A 26,843-nucleotide genomic window follows, 5' to 3' on the forward strand; every position below is an offset into this window, starting at 1 on the left:
CGAGGTGTGCCTGTGTGCTGGCTCCCCCTGCGCGTGTCCTGGTCACTGTGTGTCTCCCAGCGTGGGGTCAATGCAGGGCTGGGGCTCCAGGGCCATAATGGCATCTGGAGCTCAGCACTGGGATCACAAATCCCATGGATTTTGTCCCTGCTTGGTCTGTGTCAGCAGTGATGGCCTCCCCAGGGCTGCCCCAGGCTCACAGCCTCCCGCAGCCCCTAGAGCTGGCCAGGGAGGCACAGAGGTGTGACAGCAGCGACAACATCCCAGCTGTGCCACACCGCGAGGGGCTGGGGCACAGAGCCGGTTAAACACGGGGATGGCTGTGGTGCACAAAATTGGCTGATGGCAAAGGATTAGCCCTGAACATGGGAATATGCTCAGTGAGAGCAGAGTGTGTGAGCTGAGACCTCAACACCCCCAAAGACACACTGGGGGCAGAAGTGCTGTATAACAGCATAATCAAAAGCCTCCACATGGCTCCCCCCAACCCTGCCTGGGTGAGGAGGAGCAGAGTGCTAAGCACATCATACAAGACCCCAGCACCAAGGATTTAGTTTACAAGAATTTTAATTTACAAATAAAAAAGCTACACCTTTTATTTCTTCTCCTTTTTCTCCTCTTTCTTGCCATCACTCTTCTCCTTGTCCTTCTCCTTCTCATCTTTCCTCTCCTTTTTACTTTCTTCTTTTTCCTGTCCTTCCTTCTTCTCCGCATCCCTGTTGGCAATCTTGTTGTTGATGAGGTTGTGCAGGGCCACAACGGAGCGGATGAGCGAGGCCAGGTACACCACCACCATCTGGTCGTTGGTCTTCAGGTAAAAGGCCTTGACAAACTCCTGCAGGTTCACGTCTGGGAGCAGGTTGAAGACGTCCTGGAGGTGGTAGATGATCTGGTGGTTGATGGGGAGTTTGCCCAGGGCTACTTTCTCTAGGTAGCTCCTGATGTCCAGAAGCTTGGAGTTCAGTCCCTTCAAGCCATGGACCTGGTTTGTGATCCGCTGGGACAGCGTGCCCACCGTGGTGTCCTTGATGTCCCTGCAACCCAGAGAGAATCGGGATTAGAAGCTCAGCCCTTGTGCCTTTCCAGCCGTGTGAGCAGGGCTGATGGCAGCCAGGCTCCCAGGGTTCATGCCACGTGTCTGAGGTGCAGGGCCCAGGACAGCTGTCCCCTCACCTCAGCAGGTGCTCCACACCCACTTCCTCGGCCTCCTCAGCACCAATCTCGCTCGTCACGTGCTCAAAGGTCTTGGAGGTCGGGGTGCCGTCCTACAGGGACACACAAAAGGGGCATTTCAGCCAGGGGATGAGGAAACCAGAAAAGCAGCCCTACACAGGCCACAAGGATCTGAGAGGAACAGCTCGAACTGGGATGTCCTTGATTTAATCAGTGTCACTGACTGCCCCAGCAATCTCTCCTGCTCTGGCTAACTTCCCATTTCTGCATTTTGCTGGTCTGTGCCTGGGGGGGGAGCAATTGAAATTCTAAATATCACAATTATTTCTCTCTTTCTTGATCCAACCTCATTGCATTCTGGGAGAGCAGCTCCTACTCTGCAGTGAAGGCCTCAGAAAGGCAAAAAGATCCAATATTTTATACGCATCCAGAATAATTTAAATGCCACAACTGCAGTGAGTCACTGCTGGGTGCTGTTTGTCTGCGTGGGGCTCAGTGAAGAGTAAGCTGCTCAGGGCAGGCCCACAATGACTGGGCACACCTGGGAGCACCTGCAGCCAGTGCCACCCATGAGTGGCAGCCTCCCAGAGCTCCCAGCTGTCACTGTGACACTTCACTCAGTGAACACTCACATCATGGACCTCCTCCACGGAGATGTAGGCTTCTGTGGGCAGCCCCAGGTCCTTTGGCTTCACATCAATGATCACCAGCACCTCGGGGAGAAAGAAAATGTGCAGAGAACTCGATTTCAGTCAAGGAGTAGGAAAAAAATACCCAAGGCAGCTCTTCCCTCCTCAGCACCAGCACAAGGCTGCTCAGAGGCGTAACCTCAGGCACTGAGAAAATGATTCAAAAAACTCCTGATCCCAGTTCCTCAATGACTTTACAGCTGTGTCACCGGCAACAAAGGTGGGGGACAGGGTTTCCCAGATGCCCCTTTTAGGGAAAGAGAGGCAAGAACAACCCCCCAGGCCAAAGGTGGCACCACTTACAGAGTTGGGGCAGTATCTCTTCATCAACTCGTTGATGGCGATGTCGTTCTTGTGCAGCTTCGGGCCCGTGTGGTACCACCCCACGATTCTTTCTCTGGCTGAGCAAAAGCAGAAAGGATTTGGAATCAGAACTGAGGGAGGCCCCAGGAGAGAGGCCTGGGCAGAGACTGGGTGGGCTGATGGAGGGTGAGAGTCTGATCTGTGTGGAGGAGAGGGAAGGGGATTACAAGGCCATGGCTTGAGCAGTGACCGCACTCACTCATCACTGTCACTGACCCACAGCTTTTCTCCAGGTAATTAACAGCTTCTGTTAATTGTGTGGCTCTCAGGGTCTGATAGCCTGCACATCTGACATCTCGAGATGCAAGTCCCATCCCTGAAGTGTTCAGAACCGTGTGGATGTGGGACACAGTTAGTGGAGAACACGGTGCTGGCTGATGGTTGGACTTGATGATCTTATAGGTATTTCCCAACCTTAAGGATTCTGTGATTAATAGGAACTTCCTTTTCCACAGCCCTGAAAGTTTTTGGGAGCGTATCCCTGACTGTCAGAAGATCTCAACTCACCATTGACCTTCTTAAACATTCCATACATGTTCTCCAGATAGTCATGGTCCAGGAACCACACTGTATCATCCTTGTCATCCTCATCAAAGGGTACTGGGAGTAAAACAAAACACCAGCGTTTAAGAATCCAACTTCCTGAATTAAATGTTTATTGAAATGCTCTGGATCTGGGTATTTTTGGCTGCTAAAGGAGAGTGAGGTTTACTTAGGGGGGTTGACAGCAGTTTGCATTTGTTGTTGGGTATGAGGTGATTTGTACATGGATGGATCAAGGGGTTTCTTCAAAACCCCCAACACAATCCATCCACTAAATCATTCAGTGGCTTTGGAGCAGGGCAGGACACCCGAACTCACCTGCAAAACTGTTGGACACATCCAGGATCTTCTTCTGCCAGGAGCCCAGCAGCACTCCAACCACTCGCTTCTGATTTCCCACTTTTCCTATTCTAAAAGGAAAAACGACTGTCAGTCCCTGCCACAAACGGGGACGAGGGAGAAGGGACCCCCACCCCGTGTGGGAGGTGACGCAGCGGGGGTGGAAGAGGAGGGTTATGATTGTGCTATCACTGCTTGTGTTTACAGCCACAAAAGGGCGTTCCGCTGCCCTCGGAACCAAAGCCTGTCCCCAGGGACGGACCGATGTCACTCACGGGGGACGCGACCCCGACACCGCCTGCGAGCAGCGGGCAGCGACCGACCCCAGCGTCACCCACCGCGGGCTCGGCCGCCTCCGGGGATCCAGGGCTTTCCTTTTGGCCCTAAAAGCGCTCGGCATCGGCGGCAGGGAGCGGGACTAGGCCCCAATCACCCGGGGTGCCGGAGGGACCGGGTCCCCTCCCGGCCCCGGGACCTTCCCGCTCCGCCGGGTCCCCTCCCGGCCCCGGGCTCCTCCAGGGCCCCGCTCCCGGCCCGGCCCCGCTCCCGGCCCGGCCGTGACTCAGCGCCGCGGCGCCACTCCCGCCCGGCCGCACCTGTTGAAGTGATCGACGACGCTGAGCAGCACCAGCGGGTGCACGACCACCCTGTCCACGGCCAGTTCCGGCATGGCGCCCGCCCGGCCCGGCCTGGCCCGGCCCCGCTCGCTCCGACCGCCCGCGCCCGCACCAGGCCCGACCGGCGCCGCGCCTCAGCCCGCCCCGAGCCCGGCGTGCAGCGCGCGGGGCGGGACCGCGCCGGCGGGGCGGGGCCGCGGCCATTTTGGGAAGGTGCGCTCGCCATGCTCGGAGGGGATTGGCCACGGCGGGACGCGGCAGCCGCCATCCTGAGGAGGTAACACCGCCACAGTGTCACGGTGCCGCCGCCATCTTGGGAGGGTGTCGCCGCCATCTTGGGCTGCGGCGTTGCTCCGCCCTGAGGCGGGGACAGGGCGGGGAGGGGGCGGCCCTCAGCGGCGGGCCCGCCCCTTCCCCTCCGTTTTCCCCCCTTTCCCTTTCTTTTCCCCGCTTTTCTTTTTCTTTCCCCCCCTTTTCTCTTTATTCCCCCCCTTTTCCCCCTTTCCCCACCTTCTTTCCTTTTCCCCCTCCCCTTTCCCACCTTTCTTTCTTACCTCACCTCTTCCCCCTTTATTTCATTTCATCCTCCCCTTTTCCCCTCTTTTTCACCCCCTTCCTCTCTTTTTCACTCCTCTCTGCTCTTTCTCCCCCCCCCACTTTTTGAACTCCTCTTTTCCTCGCTTTTTTAAACCCCTCTTCCCCCTCCTCAGGGGCAGCAGCTGGCACTTTGTCTTTAACTCTTTATTTCTAGCAAAAAAAAAAAAAAAAAGAAAAAAAGAAAAAAAAAAAAAAGTATTACCCGAGGCAGTTACTTCAGAGTCTACACGGAGGAGTTACTCACATGAAAAATATCAAAGTTGCTGAGGGTGATCTCACAGTTTTTAAAGCACTATTATATCCCCTTGTTTTTTTCACTGTTCCCACATGGTTTTTGTATATTTCTGTACATAGTGGTAATATTTTGGTATTTCAAAATACCAAATGGTATTTTGGGTGCAATTGAAGGTTTTGTGCTGCTATTCAGCATCATAAAACTTCAGAGATTTTGGCAAAAACAATAATTTACAAACCCTGCAGAGTCTGAGACCTCTTGTGGAGTTTTCAGTTGTTACATCCTTTAGTGTTGCTACTAAAAAAAAAAAAAAAAAAAGAAAGAAAAGAGTCTCTAGTGGAGTTTTCTGAGTTTTTTTCCCGGCAGAGGGAGATATCTGACCGTGGAATTCGAACACAGCCGGGGTTCTTGTCACTTGTTTTATCAATATACATATAAAACTCAATGTTCAAATTAACTAGTTCAATAAGTAATTTAGCTCATTGATTTTCAGGCATATCCTAAGTGCCATTACAAGCTACGGATATTTTAAATGCCATTACCTAATAGAAGGAATGTTTTAAGCACCTTTTATTGATTTTATTACTGCTTTATTTTGCTGTCTTGGTTTAAAAATCATTTTAACCACTCTGTCATCGAGAAGAAATATATCGTTGGTGAAATACAGTCAATTTCCTAAAAACCTTTGACATCGTTAAATAAGGAATTAGAGTTGTTAAATCATGTCGGGCAGTGCCGGGGGACAGCGAGGAGATGGACGGGGGCAGAGGGCCAGGGGCTGTCCAGGAGCCCCAGAGCAGCCCCAAACCCCCCGAGGGGCCGGAGCAGCGCCGAGCGCCGTGCAGGCACACCTGGGGCATTGTAATGACCCGCCGTGGCTTTTTACTGAATTACTCTGGACCTTGGCCCGTTTTAGGCTGGATTCTCTGGATTCTCTGCGAGTTTGGGGTGTTGATGCTGCGCACACAGGGGTACACGGAGCCGGCTCCCAGGGATTGCAGCTCCTTCCCTTCCCTTCCCTTCCCTTCCCTTCCCTTCCCTTCCCTTCCCTTCCCTTCCCTTCCCTTCCCTTCCCTTCCCTTCCCTTCCCTTCCCTTCCCTTCCCTTCCCTTCCCTTCCCTTCCCTCCCCTCCCCTCCCCAGCTCCCTGGGGTTGATGTTATCCGGGTTACGGAGCTGCTCAGAGGTGCTGGAGCCGTGCAGTGGCAAACGCCCTCCCTGAGAGGGGCTCCTTCCTGAGCTGGGACTGCCCCTGAGCACCAGCGCTGCCACCTCACCGGCAGTGGGGATCCAGGGAGGAGGGCACCTGCTCTTTAACATGGAACAAGTGATTCCTGCAGAACTTGCTGGGCTTTTATTCTCTTGAGAAAACTCCAATCGAACCCAGACACAACCCCCAAAAGTTACACCCAGCTGTTCTCAGAGGTTTAAGAATGGTTTCCGGTTTGGGAAATAAGGGTAAACCATCTTAAAGTAGTTTAAAAGTGAAAGTACTGATTGTAAATGTTAAAGCAGCTCTGGCTGCCTCGGTGAGCTGCAGGGGAGTGGGCACAGGAATGCCCATGGAAGGGGAGGGGGCTGTGCTGGGGCTGTGCCCAGATCGGGGGTCCTGGGGGGAATGTGATGAACCTGGAACTTCCCTCCCAATCCACGCGTGCCCTGATTCTCCTCCTTTTGCCCCAGCTCTCCTCCTTTGGCCTGGTTTGGGGCTGTGCCCTGGCCCCAGGTGCCAGGTTGCTCTTTCTGGTGGCACAGGGGCCACTCCTTTGCAGATGTTCTTCCAGAGGTGAGAGGTAGAAAAGGGAAGGGTCCATGCAGCTGGGAAAGATTGACACCTGATACTCTGGATCCTAATCCTAAAGGACTCTTACTGATGTGCTCCTTTAATACTGCTTGGGTTTGTTTTTAGGGAAAATCCTTTACTTTCCCTACACTTACAGACCATGCCCACTAGCGTGAGTTTTCCTGGAGGTACCTCCTCAAATGTGTTTTATCCGTCAGGAGAGGCTGGACTTCCTCCAGACCTGTTGATAGTCTGTCACATAATACCTTTGTGCTCCCAGTTTGAACAGGAAATACATTTATTTCCCTATAAATACATTTAGCTTTGTCCAAATAACTGTAGTTTCCTGTTAAGATTTCCTCAGCCAGGGTATGCCATAAACTGGTTTAGAGGGAATGATGCTGCCTGGAACTGAGCAAGGATAACACAAGACATGGGAGCAGAACAGAAAGCCACCACCACATGAATTGTGATTTATTTTGGTTGAAGTGTAATTCAGTGATGTGCTGACACTGTCTATCAGTGCATGATGGCCTGAGCCAAGCTGCATTTTGCTTCTCAGCACCTCCAAACAGCCATTTCCCCCCCTCAAATATCTGTTCCAGAATGTCCTCTCTAAAACAAACAATTAAATCTCTAATTATAAACCAGTCTATCCACTTTCTGATGTGAACTTTAAATATTTGTGCTGTAGTAATTTATTTCTCTGTATCCCTATAAGGTGCTTGACCAAAGCTGTGTGTGTATAAATATATATAAAAAAAAAAATATATATATATATCTAGAAGTCATTACTGACCACATCTGTGAATGTTGTTGCAGTTGCTGCCAAGGGATTTAAACCCTTTTGTTGCCACCTGGGGGGTAGCAGGTGACTCAGATAATCCTGCCCTCTCTCAAAGAGTGGAATTATGACCGATAACTGTGGACATCAAACCCTCACTTTCTTTAGTTAAAAAACAGGAGAATTGTCAACATGTCATATCACACCATGGATGATATTTAATGTTTTATATTCTATGCCTCTGATTTTGTTGCCCTGTCCAGACATCACAGGATATAGAAACATCAGAAATACAGGGTTTTAATAACTAAGTCCTGACTCTAATTTTTATTTTAATACAGACCGTTTTCCTGGTCTGTATTAAAATACAGACCAGGAAATAAACGGTCTAACTTTGCTACAAAATTATTTTAAAAAAATAATAGTGGAAACAAACAGTTAAAAAAAGCAAGCACAACAGGTTCTAGTCATACTTATTTTTCCACACCTTGAGGACTAGCAAATTCTTTAATATGAGATTTTATTTGTACAAAGCAAAACTTCAAACCCACTCCAAAGCTTTCTTATTAAGTGCTGTCAGTGCGGTGATTTACAGGGGCAATAAAGATCTGGAGGGGGCACATTCATCACGGGGTTCAGCGCACCAGGAGCCATTTTCTCCAGCGCTAAAGCCAAGTGATAAAATGAATTCTTTTGTTCTATAACCAAGACACATTCCCTGGTTGGTTTTTTTTTTTTTTTTTTAAATGTGTGTTGGACTCCTTGGTTTGTAGCTTTGGCCGTGTTCCTGTTATGCATTTATAAATAATGAAAAATTGCTCACATGCAGATGTGATGATGCATCTGGCAAAGCCACTGCTAGAAACACAGGAACTTACTTTCTACTTTCTCCTATTTGCTAACTTTTCCCCATTGTTAATTCTTGTATGAAATTTTAACAGCCTTTTTTAAACTACAGGGTTTGGGGGGAGTTTTGTTTGGTGTGTTCTTTTTTTTTTTATTTATTTTGAGTGGTTCTATACCTCTCTGCAAAGCCCAGAGAATTCTGGTTAGGAAGTAATAAAAGTATTCAAAATGAAGAGCGCTGCTCACGGGGTGCAGTGAGATTTGGAAAGCTTCACTTGCTTCCTGCGCTTCTAAACCTGCGCTTTGGCGACTCCTGGGATGCTGCTCCTCAACAGCAGGGGAGAGAAAAGTTGGGCTTCTGGTCCCGAGGGAAATGCTGCAGCTCGTGTGGGTACTGCCCAGCCCCGATGGGGAGAGGAGCTGATGGGGACAATCTCTGCCAGTCCCCGACGCGCCCAGAACCTGCCTGTGCAGGGAGCGTTAAAAAGGGAATTCTGGTTTTTCCGCAAAAATGGAAAATGCCGCCACCTGCGGGCTCTGCACGGAAGGTCTGGGAGCCCCGACACTGCCAGCATCTGGGAGGGCTGCACCGGCACCTTTGGGGCAGAAAGCGGGAGAACCAAGTTGCAAAAAATACTATAAAGTTCAAATTTGAGCATTTTTAATTGTGAGTGTAAACCTGCGTGAAGCTGCTGCCAGTGCTGTGCTGTGGGTTGGGCTGGAGCCAGAGCCTGAGGAAGAGGAGGCTGGGGAAGCTCCGGTGTTGAGGCAGATTGGGATTGGAGCTGGGAAAGCTCCGGAGTTGAGGCAGATTAGGATTGGAGCTGGGAAAGCTCTGGTGTTGAAAGCTCCAGGCTGGGATTGGAGCTGGGAAAGCTCCAGAGTTGAAAGCTCCAGGCTGGGATTGGAGCTGGGGAAGCTCCGGAGTTGAGGCAGATTAGGATTGGAGCTGGGAAAGCTCTGGTGTTGAAAGCTCCAGGCTGGGATTGGAGCTGGGAAAGCTCTGGTGTTGAAAGCTCCAGGCTGGGATTGGAGCTGGGAAAGCTCCGGAGTTGAAAGCTCCAGGTTGGGATTGGAGCTGGGAAAGCTCCGGAGTTGAAAGCTCCAGGTTGGGATTGGAGCTGGGAAAGCTCCCGTGTTGAAAGCTCCGGGCTGGGATTGGAGCTGGCACCACACTGGGCAGGGACACCAGGTGGCTCCAAGCCCTTCCAGCCCGGCCTCGGGCACGGGTCCTGACAAACCTGTTTGCTAATCCTGGGTAAATGCTCTTCGACAGTCAGGTGTGTGTGGGACCAGCAGTTTCCCATGTGCCAGGCTCTACATCCAGGGCTTTGGAAGCAGGACTGGCGCTGCTGCCCCCAGTCCGTGTGTCCGTCCATCCGTGTCCATCCGTGTCCATCCGTGTCCATCCGTGGCTGCCTCACAGGAGTCACTCATCCATCCACAGGGAAGTGCTGCTGCAACAGCACCAAGCCCCACCACAGCTGCTCTGTGGCTGGTGGGAAACTGGAGCTTCACTTGACTGAAAAAAGGGATTTTGGAGATCTCTTTCCTGTAATTTTATGTTGGCACTTGAAATTTAGCAAGGAAAGCTGTGGTCTTGAAGGCTTTTTGTAGAGCCGTGTATGTTACTGCTGATACTTTTATTGCAAAACCTTTAGTCTCTGATATTTAAGGTCAGAAATTGTGTGTGTGTGTGCTATTTTTTTTTTAACCCAGGGGCCTCTTATACTGTAGTGTCATGAAAGATCCTAAAGCTTTGAGGGGAAAAAAAAATGGAAATACTTCATTTTATGAAGCAGTTTTGGGGTCAGTTTTTCTGAAATGAATGCTTTTATGTTGGATAGTTTAAAGCCCATCTGTTAACTGAAACCAACCCTAAGTGAAGTTGCAGTTGTGTTTCCTATTAGTCTTGTATCTTTCCTATTAGTCATGTATGAAAGAATACAGAGCCATCCAGTAGAATTCCAAACAAAAATGGAAAAAGCAGATGGTGAAACTATTGCCTTGTTGCCTTTCTTTTACAGGAGCGAGTAATTATTAATAGATCACAAAAATACTGTAAGAGTAGTTCTGTAAAGTGTTACCAGAGTCCCCGCTCAAGGTGTCCTTCTGATCATTGCCTATTGCAGGTGAAAATTGGCGCATTTCACTCAGAGACACTGAAGAGGGTTTGAAAATAGATCATGGATGTTATGTCTGGAAGCCTACAGTGAAAGATAAAATACACAATTTTAAATAGTTAAGCACTGCAAGTCTCTCAGGGCTCATTTATTATGTTGTCATGGTGAGCAAGGAATAAAAAAATAAAATAAAAAGGCTGTTCCTTGGGTAGTTGGTACTTAGAGGCACTTTTCTTTTACAAGAGTTCCATGCTGGCTTAAGGAAAGATCTTGGAGAAAAAGAACAAACTTTATTTTTCAAATAAATTCAGCTAGGAACTCACAGCCTCCCCTGACACAGGGCTGAATTATTGTTAGTGTATGCTGCTGGGAGAGTAACACTTACTGCTGTTTAACAACAATAGCTTTCCGTTGAATTTCAGAACGGCAGTAAGCAAAGGAAAGGCAGAGTTGAGTCCTGAAGCAGAAGGAAACACATCCAGCCCAGAGCCAGGCTCCTTTATCAGGGCTGCTGGAAGGGAGAAGGAACACGTTCTGTACATGCAGCTCCATGGGGTTTGGCTGTAAAATTCCAAATGGCTTGTGTGTGTGTGTGTGTGTGTGTGTGTGTGTGTGTGTGTGTGAAGCAGGAGGTCCTCTCTTCCCTGAATAAAATCTCCTTAGGTGTATTTCTGCCAGACTTTCTCTCTTTTCCATTCTTAGACTGCAGCCAAATATTGGGAAGGTTGTGTCTGCAGAGCTCCATTTGTCGTGAACAGGAGACAGGAACCTTTTAGTGTTGTGCTGGAAGGTGATAGCTGTGCTTGGTGGGTGAAGGGTTTAAAATAGCTGTGAATTGTGTGAGTTGTGTCCAGGCTGTCCCGGCAAGGTTCCCTGCCTGTGGAATTCCACTCAGCAGGCTCTTGGATGCTCCCACATTCCCATATTTTCAGGTTCTGGACTCCTGGCTACTGAAGCTGTCCCACAGGAGCTTTTATAGAGCTGGAAGCAGCGGTGCTGTGGTATAGGATACTCAGGATCTATAAGAAGGCACCCCTGAGGTTTGTGTGTACAGTTTGGGGGGTGTTTCCTTGGGGTATGATCACTGGTGAACTCCCAAATTGCTTTTTAACTGGTAAGCTGATTGGGCTGATTGTGTTCTGGCTGTTGAGTTTGGTGGTTTTTTAATGGAAATAATCCTTTACTCATTTTACATCAGGGAGACAATTGCCCAAGTGATGTTTTCATATGAAAGTGTCATAAGCTGCATTTGTTGATGTAAAAATGAGTCAGTTTTAGTAAATATTACTCCCTTGGCTCATGGAGGAGTGGTGTTCAAGCTCATTCATTCTTGGATTCCAGTGATAGTTCCTGTACTTCCCTTTGCTCCTGCTCCATTCTAGAAAAGGCTAATTAGTTCTCCCCTGAGCTTGTTTAAAAAATTTTTAAAAGGTGTTACACTGGGGCACGAAGGTAACACCACAAGGAGGTACTATAATTTTATCAAATTTGCCTTAGTAAGTTGTTTTACTAAGTTAAAGTGATTACAGCCAGCAAAGTTAATTTCAATATGCTAATACTCCACAGCAAGTTGGAAATTTAAATAAATGATACTAATAATTTAAAAGTAGGGAAGGTAGAGCAGCTTAGGCAGGTGACCTGTGTGTTACACGGAGATTGCAAACAGGCTTGGCAGATGTGAGGGGTTTCTCAGCAGGCTCCGGGCTGAGGTGCACTGACCTTTGTGGGAGGGCGTTAATGCAGCTCTGACAAAAGTGCCTTCTCCAAAAGTTTGTTTTCATGTGAGAGAAAGAAGCCTTTCCTCTCTCAGCTGTGGGGATTAATGGGTTTAACACCTGTGTGAAGGTGGCTGTTTATTGGGGCATTTTTTTCAATGGAGGAATGCATTCTCTGTCATTCCTCTACTAGGGAGTGATTGCTCTCAATTAAAGTGCAGTGCTGGGACTCGGTGCTGGCACCCAGGGCAGAGGGTGGCTGGATGGGTGCTCAATCCCCAGGGCTGCCCAGGCATGGGGAGCTGCTGCCTGCCCTCCCCTTGGTGCCAGCAGCTTTGCATGAGCTCCAGAGCGCCGAGCTGGAAAACGCAGAAAGAATAACGTGTTAGTAGAGCACCTGAGACAGATATTTTCTGCTAATTTCTACAGAAGAGAACGAATTTGTCATTCCTGTGATCGTGTTGAGTGAGTTTTACTGTCATTAGGAGGTTCCCAAGATCACCGTTTCCCTCCAGGACATGGAAAACCGAATTTCAAGTCAACAAACGGGTGGGAAGGCGGGGCTGGCAGGGCTCGTCATTGGGAATGATGCAACGACTCGGGATTTTCCAAACGCTTTTCAAGATGCTTTCATGGCTGTTCACAGACTGAAACCCCCGCATGGCATCAGGCTGTGTGGGGAACCTGGCCCAGAATGCTGCTGGTTCTGGTCACTCCTGTCATTCCCTGGCTTTGTGGGAGGGATGTGCCCAAGGAGGATCCTCAGAGCATCCTTAGCGAAGAGCAGCAGCCTCGGTGCTCTGCATCCTCCACACAAACAAAGCCAGGGGGGGTGGATTTAAGGACATTTGAGTGCCAGTAAAAGGCTTTGATTTCCCTGGCTGTGAGCTGTGTCCTGTTTAGGAAGCCTAGGTAAAATATGGCAAAATTGGGAGCTCTATGAGAATGTTTAATCACAGAGAACTCACAGGTAACTTTTTTCCAAGGAAGAAACCAAATGAGTGCATTCTAGATTTGTATAACAAATTATTGGTATTGAATTATCAAATTATATGCACAATTAAATTTTTATTAAATAAGGAATAACGTATGCAATATTATGCTAATCTGGTGCAGTATAACAAGTTTGTAAGTTTAACACACCGTGCGCTGTGCCTCTGCCTCCCAGGGGACTCGTTTGAGACGTAAGGCATTCAGCAATTGAAAAGGAAATTATAAAATTAGTCACTTGAGTAATTTAAACATGCAAATAAGTGTCCCAACTGTGGTGATACCGGATTTAGCTGAATTTACTCGGGCTGCTTCGACTTTATCACCCTAATTATTCCAGCTTTGTGTCAGGCTTAAGAAAGCAGGAAGCCAGAATTCTCTGTTACCCGAGTTTCTTGTGGTGCTATTACTGCACTGTGTGTGCCCTAATGCACTCACTGGGAAGAACTTGTTCCAAGGGTTTTTTCCCTACTAATTAGCAGAACAAAGGCAATCAGGACTGTTCTATCACCAGAGATTTAACACACTCGGATTTTATGAGCCAAGCTGAGCGAGGTGTATATGTTCTGATAGCAAACATACAGCACAGCCAAGGGAATTCCGTCTGCTGGAGCCCCTCAGCAATTCAGTAAAAATTACCTGTTTAGGTGATGACTTTTTTTTCCTCAGAGCCATCTCCTTGCATGTCTCTGACACTAAAACAGAGCTGGCTCCATGAAAGTATTAATTATTTTAGAAATCTTATCTACAAGGAGCTGGCTGGGAGAGGAACGCTGATGGAAATAAGCACACGATCCAGTTGCACATACAGGGCTGTTTTCAGGCTCCTGTTAATATTGAAAGAATGTTAATGTAAAACATTAAGATAAGAAATCAGAGGACAGTCTCTGCCTCCACGAAGCCCAGGAGTTCCTGCTGAGCTTTGCTCAACAAGCAACTACGGAAGCTCTGTGATTAAATTGATTTAGCCCTTATTATTGGCAGTAGAGCGACCATTGCTTGGATATAAGAGTAATTTTCTTAAAGGTATCTTGGTGATAAATGATGAGAGTCTAACAGACTTTTTGTCTTAGTTTTTGGCATAACTCTTTAATTTTTTCCCCTCAGGAAGTGTACACAACAGCCCCATTTTTCACATGAATAAATGGAAATAATCTTTGCAGCCATGGATGCTTCTTAATATTAGTTCAAAGCAAAGATGCACATAGGGCTTCTAGTCTATAAAGAAGGTGAGAAAACAAATAAGAGCAAGTGTTAATTCATGTACACAGAATTTGTGTCTGCACAGCAGGTGAAAATGCTACATTAATGCTGGAAATATCTGTCCTGCTGTGTAGTTTTCCTTCCTTTTTATTACTCTAGTGTTTGGTCTCGTATGAATGCACCGTACTTATTTGCATGTTATCACGACAGATTCCTCTTTGCTTCTAGTTATCCATATAAAGAGATGGATGCTCCACATGACCTCAAGAAAGCATTCAGATGAAACACTGTCTTAAAATATTGTGGGTTTCATAGCGCAGTGTATATATACATAAATTTTATTTTTAGTCAAGGTTATTAATTGCTCACAAAAATGCCAGCTAAGAAGAATGCTGTTAAAGTGTAATGTCAAATGCTTCTAATTATGGCAATGTCAGGAGCAGGGGTCAGTTGGAATGCCCATGGGATTAAATAGAAATAATCCCGACTCCAAGCTTCCGACACCCCTGTTTGAGGAGCCACTGGCTGTGGCTGTGGTCCCTGCTGGCACAGCTTCCCCCTCCTGTGCACCTGGCGTGTTCCACCCTGGTTTCAAAAAGCAGGGAGGCGACTCCTGCCATGGTTCCACTGCTGCATGCGTGGGGCTGCTGCCTCTGGCTGGTGCTCTCCAACCTTCTGCCACGCTGTCGGTCTGGATCTGCAGCTGTCATTAGATATTTGTTGTGGAAATAATTCCTCTTTTTTTTTTTCCTATTACAATAACAAGGAAAAAAATGCAAAATGTGAATTAATTTGATAATTCAGTCTTGCTGGCCACACAAATTCCAGGTAAAGTTGTACTTTGTGAGGAACCAAGTGTGATAGATGACATGCTCTGTTTTGGTCTGGATATTTGTTTACCTCTGTTATTAATGTTGTATCATGCTCTGAGAGGAACAAAGACACTGTATAAGGGGAATAGGTTTAAAAAAAAATGGAAATGAGTGTGGTGAGTGGAAGAAGGGTAAGAATACATACAAAAGTGACAAGCAGCCCATCAGTCATTTTAAGTTACTCTTCCAGACTGCTTTGTGTGGCATTCATATTTTTTCAGTGTTTTTTTCTGATTGTGCTTTATGTATTTTGCTTGACACAGCAGGTACTTGGGGTTTGTACTTTTGTCTATGTGGCTCACAAAATGGACTTTTCTTTAAAACAGGTATTTTTGCACTGTTCTGGGGAGCCTTGTGGTGGATTGGTGTGCCTGTGCCTCAGCCTGGCAGGTCAGTGAAGCCTGGGGACACTGAGCACAGGAGCGGGGAGGAGGAAGCCTCTGAAGGGTTCTCTGAGATCTTTGCTGATCCTCCGTTCCTTTCCTCAATATCCTACAGAATAATCTGATGCCAGAGAATTTCCTGCCTGTGTACAACTTCCCTGGTGCCTTAGGTGTTGCTAAGTTAACACAGGGCTGGGATGCTCCAAGGTGAGGTGGGGAGGTGCCGCAGCAACCTGCAGTGCTCTCCCCTGTCCCACGGCCAAACCCACCGGAGCAGTCACCCTCCACAGGTGTGGATCCCGCTGGGGAATGGCCCTCCCTGCTCTGAAGGGCCAGTCCTTTGCAGGAGGTAATTACAACGAGTTCCTAATGCAGGGTGGCCAGAGACATCTCTTGCAGGAGGCAGTGCAGGACGCAGCGGCTCGGGGAAGCCTCTGGAGCTGCCCACACAGGACACGTGAGCTGCAGCGTGGGGAGCCTGCCCAGGCTGGGCTGAGCTCTCTTGGGGGTTCCTGGGCTGCCAGGGGCAGAGCTGGGTCGGAGCCCTGGGAAATGCCCTGGTGGCAGCATGGCACGCCTGTGGGCAGTCTCCTCATACTGCTGATTGTGCTTGCAGCATTTTAGAAAAGTTCATCCTTCAGGTCTTCAGTACGCAATGAGACATTTAATAATTGAAAGTTCATATTAGGTCTAAAATTGAAAGTATTCTGGATCCTCCAGAAAAATTTCAGTGTCTCCAGGAAATATGAATCCAGCCCTTTGAGCTGGCTCTTGGCTGCTCAGGTGCCTCTGGGGCATCCCCGCTGCTCTAAGCCAATGAGGAGACTTTGGATTTCTCTCCAAGTTCTTTTTGGAGCTTTCACTGGGCCACAAAAATGTCACTCAAAAAACTTTGTCATTTAGTGAAGCTGTTGCTCTGCAAAGAACAAATTTAGATGAGGTAGCTGTCAAAATATGTGCTTGGTCCTCTTCTGACCTAAAAAGTCTGGGTTTGGTCCCTGATGTCATTAGGCCAAACTTTCTCACTTCATTGACTCTGGGAAGGCAGCTGTGACTGAGATACTGCGTTGGATGTGTTGGGGCTGTGTAATTAGTGTCTGAAATCAGTGCTTAATAGCTTGCCTTCAGAAATTTATTTTCCCTTCTGGAAAAAAGTGTTGATATTTTAAGCATTTTAACTGTTCCTGCTTATTTTTTTTGCTTCCTTTTATGATATAAAAATTCAGTTTGGTTCATTTTGAGCCTGACTGGAAGGCGAAGTTTGTTTATTTTGGCAGCTTAGTTGTAGATTGGCCAAGAGGAAAATGAAAAACTGTAGCCTGTGGGCATTCTGTGTGTGCTTATCTCCGTCCTCCTGGAGCAGGGATAACTGTCTCCTTCCTAGGAAAGGAAAACAGGTTGAGGAGAAGCCTCATGTATTTTTTTTAATTTTTTTTTCTGTAGCAATTCTGCACAAGGTCTGTTGGCAGTGTTGGGGGTGGCACAGACACACCCACAGCTCAGGGTATGCTCTGAAGTACTTTTGCCCAACAGAAGTTTAATCGATTTATTAAATATTTGTTTTTTCTACTCCTAGAGTTTAGAAAATAACTTGAGATTGTATATCTTTGAGTGTTAGTCTAGGAGTGAATCAGAAAACAATAATTTCTGTAGGCTCCTTTTTTGGTGCTGCAATTCAGCCGAGGGCACGCATTCCAGCAGCCCGGGCACTGGGCTGGACCCTCAGGCTGTGCTCTCATCCAGCCAAGGGCAGGCGCTGTCAGGTTGTCCTGCCGTGATCCCAAACACCTCCCCGAGTCCGCAGGTGCCACAGGAGCGGCTGGGACAGGAGGGTGCACAGGGAGCCTGGCTGCCAGCGCCGGTGCGGCAGAGCTGCGGCGGCCTCGGGGCCACCTGGGGACAGCAGAGCCCACCTGGGACAGCAGAGCCCGGCCGGGACAGCAGCGCCCACCTGGGACAGCAGAGCCCGCCTGAGACAGCAGAGCCCGGCCAGGACAGCAGAGCCCGCCTGGGACAGCAGAGCCCGGCCGGGACAGCAGAGCCCGCCTGGGACAGCAGAGCCCGGCCAGGACAGCAGAGCCCGGCCAGGACAGCAGAGCCCGCCTGGGACAGCAGAGCCCGGCCGGGACAGCAGAGCCCACCTGGGACAGCAGCGCCCACCTGGGACAGCAGAGCCCGGCCAGGACAGCAGAGCCCACCCGGGACAGCAGAGCCCACCTGGGACAGCAGAGCCCGGCCGGGACAGCAGAGCCCACCTGGGACAGCAGAGCCCGGCCAGAACAGCAGAGCCCGGCCAGGATAGCAGAGCCCACCTGGGACAGCAGAGCCCGGCCAGGACAGCAGAGCCCGCCCGGGACAGCAGAGCCCGGCCAGGATAGCAGAGCCCACCTGGGACAGCAGAGCCCGGCCAGGACAGCAGAGCCCACCTGGGACAGCAGAGCCCGCCTGGGACAGCAGAGCCCACCTGGGACAGCAGAGCCCGCCTGGGACAGCAGAGCCCGGCCAGGACAGCAGAGCCCGGCCGGGATAGCAGAGCCCTCCTGGGACAGCAGAGCCCGGCCAGGACAGCAGCGCCCGGCTGGGACAGCAGAGCCCACCCGGGACAGCAGAGCCCGCCTGGGACAGCAGAGCCCGCCCGGGACAGCAGAGCCCGGCAGGGACAGCAGGTGAGTCAGGACAGCGGGTGAGTCAGGACAGCAGGTGAGTCAGGAGTCAGGACAGCAGGTGAGTCAGGACAGCAGGTGAGTCAGGACAGTGGGTGAGTCAGGACAGCCAGCCCCTGCTCCAGCACACCTGGGACGCTGCTGTCAGTCCTGAACATCTTCCACTCACACATCCTGGGGGCTCGCTCTTGGCGCTGCTTTTGCGTTATCAGCTCTTTCACGTGAAGCATTTTAAAGGTTTGCAGTTATGAACTTTCTGCCAAGTTTTGTATTGTGTGCTCCTTGCCAGTTGGATATGTGGGAATTTCTTCTTATGAGAGATGATAAACATGTAGAATCCTACTTTTCAGGAGTTGGTACGAGTTCAAATACTATTGCTATAAAAGAAAAGGATACTAGTAAGGCACAGAGAAGAAACTTGATGGAAAAAGTGAGGGACCTGTGTGCTTTTTGGTAGTTTTTTAAAAGCTTCTTGCTCAAGGCATCTATTCTGTCCTCAGAGGACTTGGGTATTGGTTTGATGTCAGTCTTTCACAAATAAACTCTTATTCCTGTTATTCTAATCATACATATATACTGCTAATAAAATTCTTCCTTAGGGTATCTGGGAGGAAAACCTCATTCCTTTGTTTTGGGCCAGCCGGCAACTGCGGCACTGGTGGGTTAACAGATGAGAAGCTTATTCCAGAGAAACAGCTTCTTCTGGAAAATTGCTTTGACAGAAACCCCTCATTCCTGTGACCAGAACCCACAGACTTTCAAAGTAATTAGGGGGACTTCAGCAACAAAGACATACAGACAGCAAATCCAACAAGAGATTTGGCTGCTACTCCACAGCCTCCGTGTCCGTGTGTCCCTCCTGCTGTGGAGGGGAGCAGGGAAATGAAGGGCAAGAGGAGTTACTGATGGTGCTGAGAAGCCTTTATTGCTGGGACACCAAGCTCCTCCCTGTCCTTTTGGGCAGGGCTCTGTTTTTGGGGGCAGGAACGGGAGGTGAGGTGTGGCAGAGGGTGCCTGGCAGGGGTGGTCCAACAGTGTCTGCTCCAAGGATCAGGGCAGGGGCTGTTCCAGGAACTGGGCACTGCAGTATGGAATGGCACTGGCAGTGGCTGTGCCAGCCTGGCAGCCAGGGGCATCTCCCGTGGGCAGGCCCTGTGGCCAGCACCTGGTGTGTCCCAGCCTCACTCCATTCCCCAGCTCCTGTTAAGGGCAGAAAGAATCCCTGTTTCCTTAACGTGTCTTTAAAGCATTAACAGGCTCTGGAGGCGGGGAGGGGAAGGATAACACCCCTCTGTAGAAGGATAACACCCCTCTGTAGAAGGAGTGCCCTTAATGGGCAGTGCCCAGCGCTGGGTGTCTCCCCCTTCTTTGCCTTAGTGACAAAGCCCCGCTCTGGGGTTAAGGGCTGCTGCTGGCACTGTGGGCTCAGCCAGCACCTCCCTGCTGACTCGGGGGTTCTGAGGGTGTGCTGGGGCTCTGGGCCAGCCAGGCTGAGGGAAAAACAGCTTTCCTGGGTCTCTTTTGGGACTGACTCTAAGTGTATTCCCTACACTGCCCAGGCGGGTTTCTCCCCCTTGTGCCTCCCATCCGGTGCAGCAGAAATCACAGTTCATGATTAAGTAAATGCACAGTCTGTGGTGTTTGATCCACGTGTGCCATGGTGGCAGCCAGATGAGTGGGAGTTGCCATGTGTGTGCTTTCTTGCAAAAGCTTGGGAAAAAATCAATTTTTGCAGTTAGGACAACTGTCAGTGCAGAATTCCTGGCAAGGGCAAGGTGCCCTGATGCCACCTGAGCGCCTTCATCCCTGCTGATGCCAGGCCTGTGGGGCAGGTGTGCCGAGGGGTGGCACACTGCAGGTGCCCCCCAGCCCAGCACAGCAGGAATGTGCCCAGCAGCTTTCCCTCAAAGGAAACATGAGGAAAACATCTTGTTTTAGAGAGATATTTAATATGTTTTTCATATTTGGAAGGCAGTTAATGTCTGGGAATGTCCTTTTGCTCCCTGGCCAGCATGATTAATGTTACTTTTGATCTTTTTTATAAAAAAATCAGAGTAAAAGTGATTTATTTGTAAGGAAAGCAACAGCAATTATTTACTCTGTATTCATGGTTAAAGTTTCTTTCTTTTAAACATTATTTTTGGGAGGGTAAAAGTTCTTAAAAATAAACATGGTTCAAATTATTTTTAGATTAAAATACTTTATGGAAGGAGAGCTGAGTTTTAGTGTTTGAGCATTAAACCAGGTAGTTAAGTCTTTGGGGAAAACACAGATGTAGAAAGGCCGAGCAAAAATGTGCTTTCAACTACCTGGAGCTAATTACACAGAGCAGCTAATGAGGATTCTAATGAGGATGCTGCTGGGTTGGGTGGTTGTGCCCAGGTGGGCTGGTTTGCTGCCCTCCTGCCAGCCCTGAGCTGGGGCTCAGCTGTCCATGGGATTGGGCACAGGGACTGGCACAGGGACTGGGCACAGGGATTGGGCACAGGGATTGGCACAGGGAATGGCACAGGGAATGGCACAGGGATTGGGCACAGGGATTGGGCACAGGGATTGGCACAGGGATTGGGCACAGGGATTGGCACAGGGATTGGGCACAGGGGCTGGCACAGGGACAGGCACAGGGACTGGCACAGGGCCTGGCACAGGGATTGGCACAGGGATTGGGCACAGGGACTGGGTACAGGGATTGGCACAGGGATTGGCACAGGGATTGGCACAGGGATTGGCACAGGGACAGGCACAGGGCCTGGCACAGGGATTGGCACAGGGATTGGCACAGGGACAGGCACAGGGACGGGCACAGGGACGGGCACAGGGACTGGCACAGGGATGGGCACAGGAATTGGGCACAGGGGCTGGCACAGGGATTGGCACAGGGCCTGGCACAGGGACGGGCACAGGGATTAGGCACAGGGATTGGGCACAGGGACAGGCACAGGGCCTGGCACAGGGATTGGCACAGGGATTGGGCACAGGGACTGGGTACAGGGATTGGCACAGGGATTGGCACAGGGATTGGCACAGGGACAGGCACAGGGCCTGGCACAGGGATTGGCACAGGGATTGGCACAGGGCCTGGCACAGGGATTTGCACAGGGATGGGCACAGGGCCTGGCACAGGGATTGGGCAGAGGGCCTGGCACAGGGACTGGCACAGGGATTGGGCACAGGGATTGGGCACAGGGCCTGGCACAGGGACAGGCACAGGGGCTGGCACAGGGATTGGCACAGGGTGTCCCAGAGCAGGGTGGGAGGCAGCCAGGCATTGCAGGTGCTGCTCCTTTGAGTGTTGCTGGAAGCTGCCCTCAGCAGAGCACCATCAGGACCTGGCAGGGGGCTGTAGGTAACATGCAGGTAGTTCAGGGTCCATCAGAATTAGTGCTGTAGCTTTTCTGCCTGTGAAGCTGAAGACTTTGTTGGCTCCTTGGTGTCACAGTCTGACTGGGAACCATGGAACAGCTCAAGGTCATGGGATGGAGTTTGTAGTATTTTAATACAGATTAATTTTATCATGGTCCCTTCTGGTACCAGCAGCACCTGTGATGTCCTGAGGCTATGGATGGTCCCTCTCTGCCCTGGGGAATGATGGGCTGCAAACCTGGGTCCACCCTTAATAACAAGACCAGGTGGCTGCTGGGGCTCACACCTCTCTCCTTGCATCCCTCGGGATGCTGCTGTGCTGGAGTGAGGAGACAGAAGCCTTTTTTTGGTTGGGATGTGCAGCTCAGAACTGCAGTGTGGGACTTTGGAGGCACAGCTGTTGGCATGGCTCCCTTATAGACAGAGAGAACAGCAGCTTTGCAACCAATGGGGCTTGGCCCAAGACTGTCCAGGCAGCAGAGGTTTTGTACTGATTTCATGCCCAGAGGTGTCCCTTGGGCAGTCAGAGGCACTGATGGTCCAGCTGGCAGTGAGCAGGGCCCTGTGGAGGGGGACACGTTGACTCTGGATCTTTGCTGCTTCTCCTGATTGCTTTCTGCCTCTGGCTACACCCTGTCTAATTAATAGTAACATATGAAAAACCAAGACTGAGCTATTAAGTCCATAATGCATGAATAAGCTAAAAGGATAACCCCAAGCTACTTCTCTACTTACAGAAAATAGCCCTGAGTTCTTCATTTTGTATTAAGGTTGTTCTGGTGTGACAGCAGGTCATGTACCATAGACATGATTGTCAAAGAAAACATGGTTTATCCTTCTGATTTGATTAAATTCTGGGATGAGTAACAGAGATTTCCTTTTACTTACATCTTCCATTGTGGTCATACAGATGCCATTTGGGTGGGAATATTGCACCAGTCTGATCATCATGTCAAATCACCGGTGTTATTTTCAGCCTTAAAAGCCCAAAGTGAAGTGTGTCACCCCAGCTGGGGCAGAGACTCCTGAGAATGGTTCTGTAGGACCTGTGTGTGTTAAATCCTGTGGAGCAGTCACAATGGGCTCATTCCCAGTTGGGGCTCTCCAGGCTTTTTCACCTCCATTGTTACTTGGTAATACAGAAAGTGGTTTGTGCTTCACATCCCTGTTCATCCCCCACAGCACGTGGCTGCCCAATCCCTCGGGGTGGTGCTGCTCTGGAGGCAGGAGCTCAGGCTGGACTGAGGGAGGTTTAGCATTTCCCCTGCCGTGGCTGATGCAGTTCGAGGGTTGGTCTCATTAGCAGCGTGTGACAAAGGGATGTGGCCAGAGCAGCCCATTCACTGAGCCATGACTCACTCTGTGTCACTGTGCTTCCACCCTTCATCCACAGGGCTGAACATCTGATGATTTGATTTGTCTCCTTGGAGCTGCCTTGGCACAAGGGTATCCAGGATGAGCCTGCTGATAGCAGCTCCTTGAGGTGCTGGAAGGTTTCCTTGTGGGTGATGCACAGTGCTCTCCAAACTGAACCTCCAGACTGCAGCAGGGATGGGTTGTGGTTGAATCATCCTCACCCTGAGCCATCCCCATCACACACCTGGGCCCACCTGGGAGGGGTTGGCTTTTGTTCTCAATGTGCAGGTCACCACCAGAGTGCTTTGATTAACCAAGTGATTCCTGCAGGGCAACATTTTCTGTGACAGGATGCTGAGAGTCCAAACCTTCCATCTCACCTACTTTGATACAGTTTTTGTTTATTTCATTGTTAGTGTACAAAACATAACTCCACTCATAATGAGTTTATGCACCTAAAATTACCCTATTTCTAAGGGGAATCGAGATTGCCATGAGATGTTGGAACAGTTCTCTGAAAAATAGTCAATAAATTTCTGCTCTTCCTCACATGTCTCAGCATTTGCAATCTGGTTCCTCTGATGGGTTTTTTTGTGTTTTATTTGGGTTTTGTTTTTTTTTTTTGATTATACATATTCCCACTTTTGGGCAGGGAGTCCACTGGTCTCTCCCAGGCTGCTTCAGCACCACAGATGTGAATCGTCTGCTTCAACTCCACAGTGAGCTGAGAAATGTCTCCTCATGAGTGCTCAGAGCTGTGAACACTGTAAATGAGAGCAGCAACAGCAGAGATATAGGAAACAGATGCTGCGGCTTCCGGTTGGAAATTCAGTGACTGCTCTGGCAAAATACTTTAGACTTATTAGATGGAAAAAGGTGCTACAAACCCACACAAACCTGTCAGACTTGAGCGCTGCAGCCTTAAATTGTGGTGGTTACCAAGCTGGCTCACGAGCCGCAGGAACTGAAGTGATGAGAGCGTTGTGAGAATCTGTTGCCTTGAATTTGGTCAGAACACGCTCTGAATGAGTGCAAAATCACTTGAAGGAAATGGCATTTATACCACAGAATCCCAGAATGGTTTGGGTTGGGAAGGGACCTTAAAGCTCATCCAGTCCCACCATCAGGGGCACCTCCCACTGTCCCAGGCTGCTCCCAGCCCTGTCCAGCCTGGCCTTGGGCACTGCCAGGGATCCAGGGGCAGCCACAGCTGCTCTGGGCACCTGTGCCAGGGCCTCACCTCCCTCACAGCCAGGAATTCCTCCCCAATCTCCCATCTAACCCTGCCCTCTGGCAGAGTGAAGTCATTCTTCCCTGTCCTGTCATTCCTGTAAATAGTCTCTATCAGGTACTGGAAGGGCAGAAAGAGAAAAAACCTTTCCTTACCAGGTGATGGAATTGTACCCACCTGGGTTTGCTGAGTAGTTTTTGGGATGCTGAGCTGTGGTCAGTGCTGGTGAATGTAGTGATGTGGTTTAGTGATTTTGTGGCTGGTTCTTGCCAGTGTGTGTGGGTGTGAAACAGCCCCTGTCACACACGCTACCTCTACCGAGTGTACAAACAGGGGTTTCATCTGCTTCCCATTTACTGGTACATTTTGTTGTCTTTGCCATGGGCATTTAAAACTGAGATGTTCTGAAGAGCCCTGCATGAAATTTTAAAGAGACTGGACCTTTCATCTGCACACCAGCAGGACACCAGACAGATGAACAAGAAAGAAAGAGAAATTGTTTTTGAAGCAATAGCAAAAAAATAACAGTAGAAGCAATTATTTTATCAAAGGTTTATTTTCTTTCTTGTTTTTTAAAGACCTTTCCTCGGTTGAAGTTAGCTACCTTCTTATGTATGTTTGATTTGTGGTTTTCACAAGGTCCAAATGGAAAATGTCAGCTGGAAGATGTGTATTGTTAATGAGCAATCACAATGGCCCTGGTGATTTCAGTGAATTTTGGTGCTCAGAGGATTGCAAAGCTCTTGTCTTCTATCCCCCAAACAGGAACACATTTCTCTCTCACATTTCACTCTGTTCCTTGACTATGGACAGACCTTTTCAAAGAGGAAGGATGGAGTTAGGCTTTGTTTGTCTTTGTTTGTCATGTTCTTGCTTGCACTGACATAAATGGCGTTCCTTACAGCAAGGAGCTGGGCTGTGATCCCTCAGCTGCCTCTGCCAGGCCATTAGGCAGTAATCTCCACTTAGGCTGCTTTGGCTTGTGGTGGTGGCCCGACTGTGAGAGGTTCAGTGTCACATTAGTGGTTCCAGGTCCTTTCAAATCTCTGCTGGTTTTGATCAGTTTTCCCTTTGCTGACTGATGTCCTGCCTGCTGCTCCTCACCCTGCTGGGAGATGTTCCCTGTGGGTGATGGAAGCTCCAGCTGGAGCCCTGAGGTGGCACTGACTTGCTCCAGATGTGCAGGTGGGATTGTTTTGGTTTGAATATTGATGGTGCTCTGGTGGGAAGGAAAATAAAGCTCCTCTCCTTGTGTGTTTGTTGTATGACACTCTGGGAGCAGACTGCAAACTCCATGGGCTGCCCCAAGAATTGACTTGGAGCACTCAGAGGGTTTGAGCAGAGAGCAAAGGCCCCGGCTGTGCCAGCCCTGAGTCGTGGGCAGGAGAGTGATCCAAGGGCTGGGACCTTCAGCTGGGCTGGGCTTTACTGCCAGGCTGCAGAGCAATGACCTGGGGGAGCCTCAGTGTCCTGAACATGCAGGACTGAGGACACCGTGCTGGAGGCAGAGGAAAACTCGGGGACATCTAAGGCGGGAATAAACACAGCTCGTGTTCCTCGCTTTCAGATCCATAGATCTTGTGTTAATGACACAGGGCAAGGGGACAGGAAAGGGGTTTGTACTGCCAGTAAATACTGGAACTGGGATCTTGTTTGAATTAGGGTGATGTCTGCTGGGTGAGAGACACCTACAGCCATATATAAGACCAAAGCTTCCAGCAGTCCATACTGACTTCCCTGAAAAGCATATTTATATCTTCCAGACCAGTAATTAATCACTCAGTAGGACTTTTTGGGACGTGAATTCACTGAAGATCTTTTTGTACTGCCAGGAACCACAAAGCATGGGCACAATTAAAACTCTGATTTAATTTATTACTTAGAGGCATGGAATGGGAATGTTCTAAGTGATGTTGACAGACCAACATTTCAGAACCACCTATTTTTTTTAAATAGAAAACAAATGCTGCTCCTTACAAAAATTAAATTACATTAATAGCAGTTTTCTAATACACTGCTAAGAAAGAAAATCAAGTTTTGGCATTAATTAAGATGTGAAGAAGTGGTATAATTTTTAAAGAGAATGCATTTCAAAGTTGTCTGTTTATATAAAACAAACGACACTGCCTTTTCTTGAAATGCACTTTAAAAGTATGTGGCTCTTTTGAAAAATTAAAAATAATTGCTGAAAAGTTTTTGTATGCTGATAATTTCCCTTTAGTTAATCTTGGGAGTCCCTGCACCTCCTCTGGTGCCTTCATGTGCTGTTGTCCATTTCTTGGCCTGACACTTGGAAAAAGGCACTGAAACAGATGCACTGAAAATCCACAAAGTGGATTTTCAAAGTGGATGCACAAGGGGAATTAAATAAGTGAAAAATTATTCTTATGGTGACAGATAAAAAAAACAAAACAAAAACTTGTCTGTTATAAGAAAGGCACTAAAGAGGTGGCTGAACTTGGTCAATAAGAGCCTACATGGGCAAAAAGAATTAGCAAATAGAGAGCTCTTAAGAGTAGAAGAAAAAATACAGAGGTTTAGTGAATTGAATTAAAGGTAGACAAAAATTTGACTAGAATAATGTACATGTTAATCAGGGAAGGTGATTAATCACTGGAACAACTTAACGGCTGTTATGGTGGATATCTTAGCATCAAGAGCAGATGATTTTCTAAATCTGCAGTTCAAGTGTAACTATTGAGCTTTAAACTGGAAGTAATACAGAAAATTCCAGTGGCCTGTATTATGCAAAGTATTGGATCAAATAATCACATTACCTTGAGTCTAGTGAATTAACAAGGCACTTTTGTTTCTGAATAAACACAACCTCTAATAATTTCATTTTTCTTGAACAGCTCAGTCCTACCAGCTTGAGTTTTTCATGATGTTTTAGTCCATCATCCCTGATCAGGGATTTCTTCAGTGGTGAAACAAAGAAAATAAATGTGAGGAGCTGTCAGGAAAATATAATTTAAA

At 48.8% G+C, this 26,843-nt stretch overlaps 1 protein-coding gene across 1 annotated transcript; it reads right to left on the bottom strand.

Annotated features, from left to right (window-relative positions):
• Positions 1-549: 549 nt before the first annotated feature.
• On the bottom strand, positions 550-3,897 carry PSMD7 (proteasome 26S subunit, non-ATPase 7). Its single transcript, XM_054640872.2, has 7 exons — positions 3,704-3,897; positions 3,087-3,178; positions 2,733-2,825; positions 2,166-2,263; positions 1,806-1,886; positions 1,174-1,265; positions 550-1,034 (listed from the first exon to the last, which is right to left on the bottom strand). The coding sequence occupies exons 1-7, from the start codon at positions 3,775-3,777 to the stop codon at positions 596-598; spliced, it is 969 nt and encodes a 322-aa protein (XP_054496847.1). The 5' UTR covers positions 3,778-3,897; the 3' UTR covers positions 550-595.
• Between the last annotated feature and the right edge of the window lie 22,946 nt (positions 3,898-26,843).

Source organism: Agelaius phoeniceus, chromosome 12 (assembly GCF_051311805.1).
Source record: "Agelaius phoeniceus isolate bAgePho1 chromosome 12, bAgePho1.hap1, whole genome shotgun sequence".
NCBI classification, from domain to species: Eukaryota; Metazoa; Chordata; class Aves; order Passeriformes; family Icteridae; genus Agelaius; species Agelaius phoeniceus.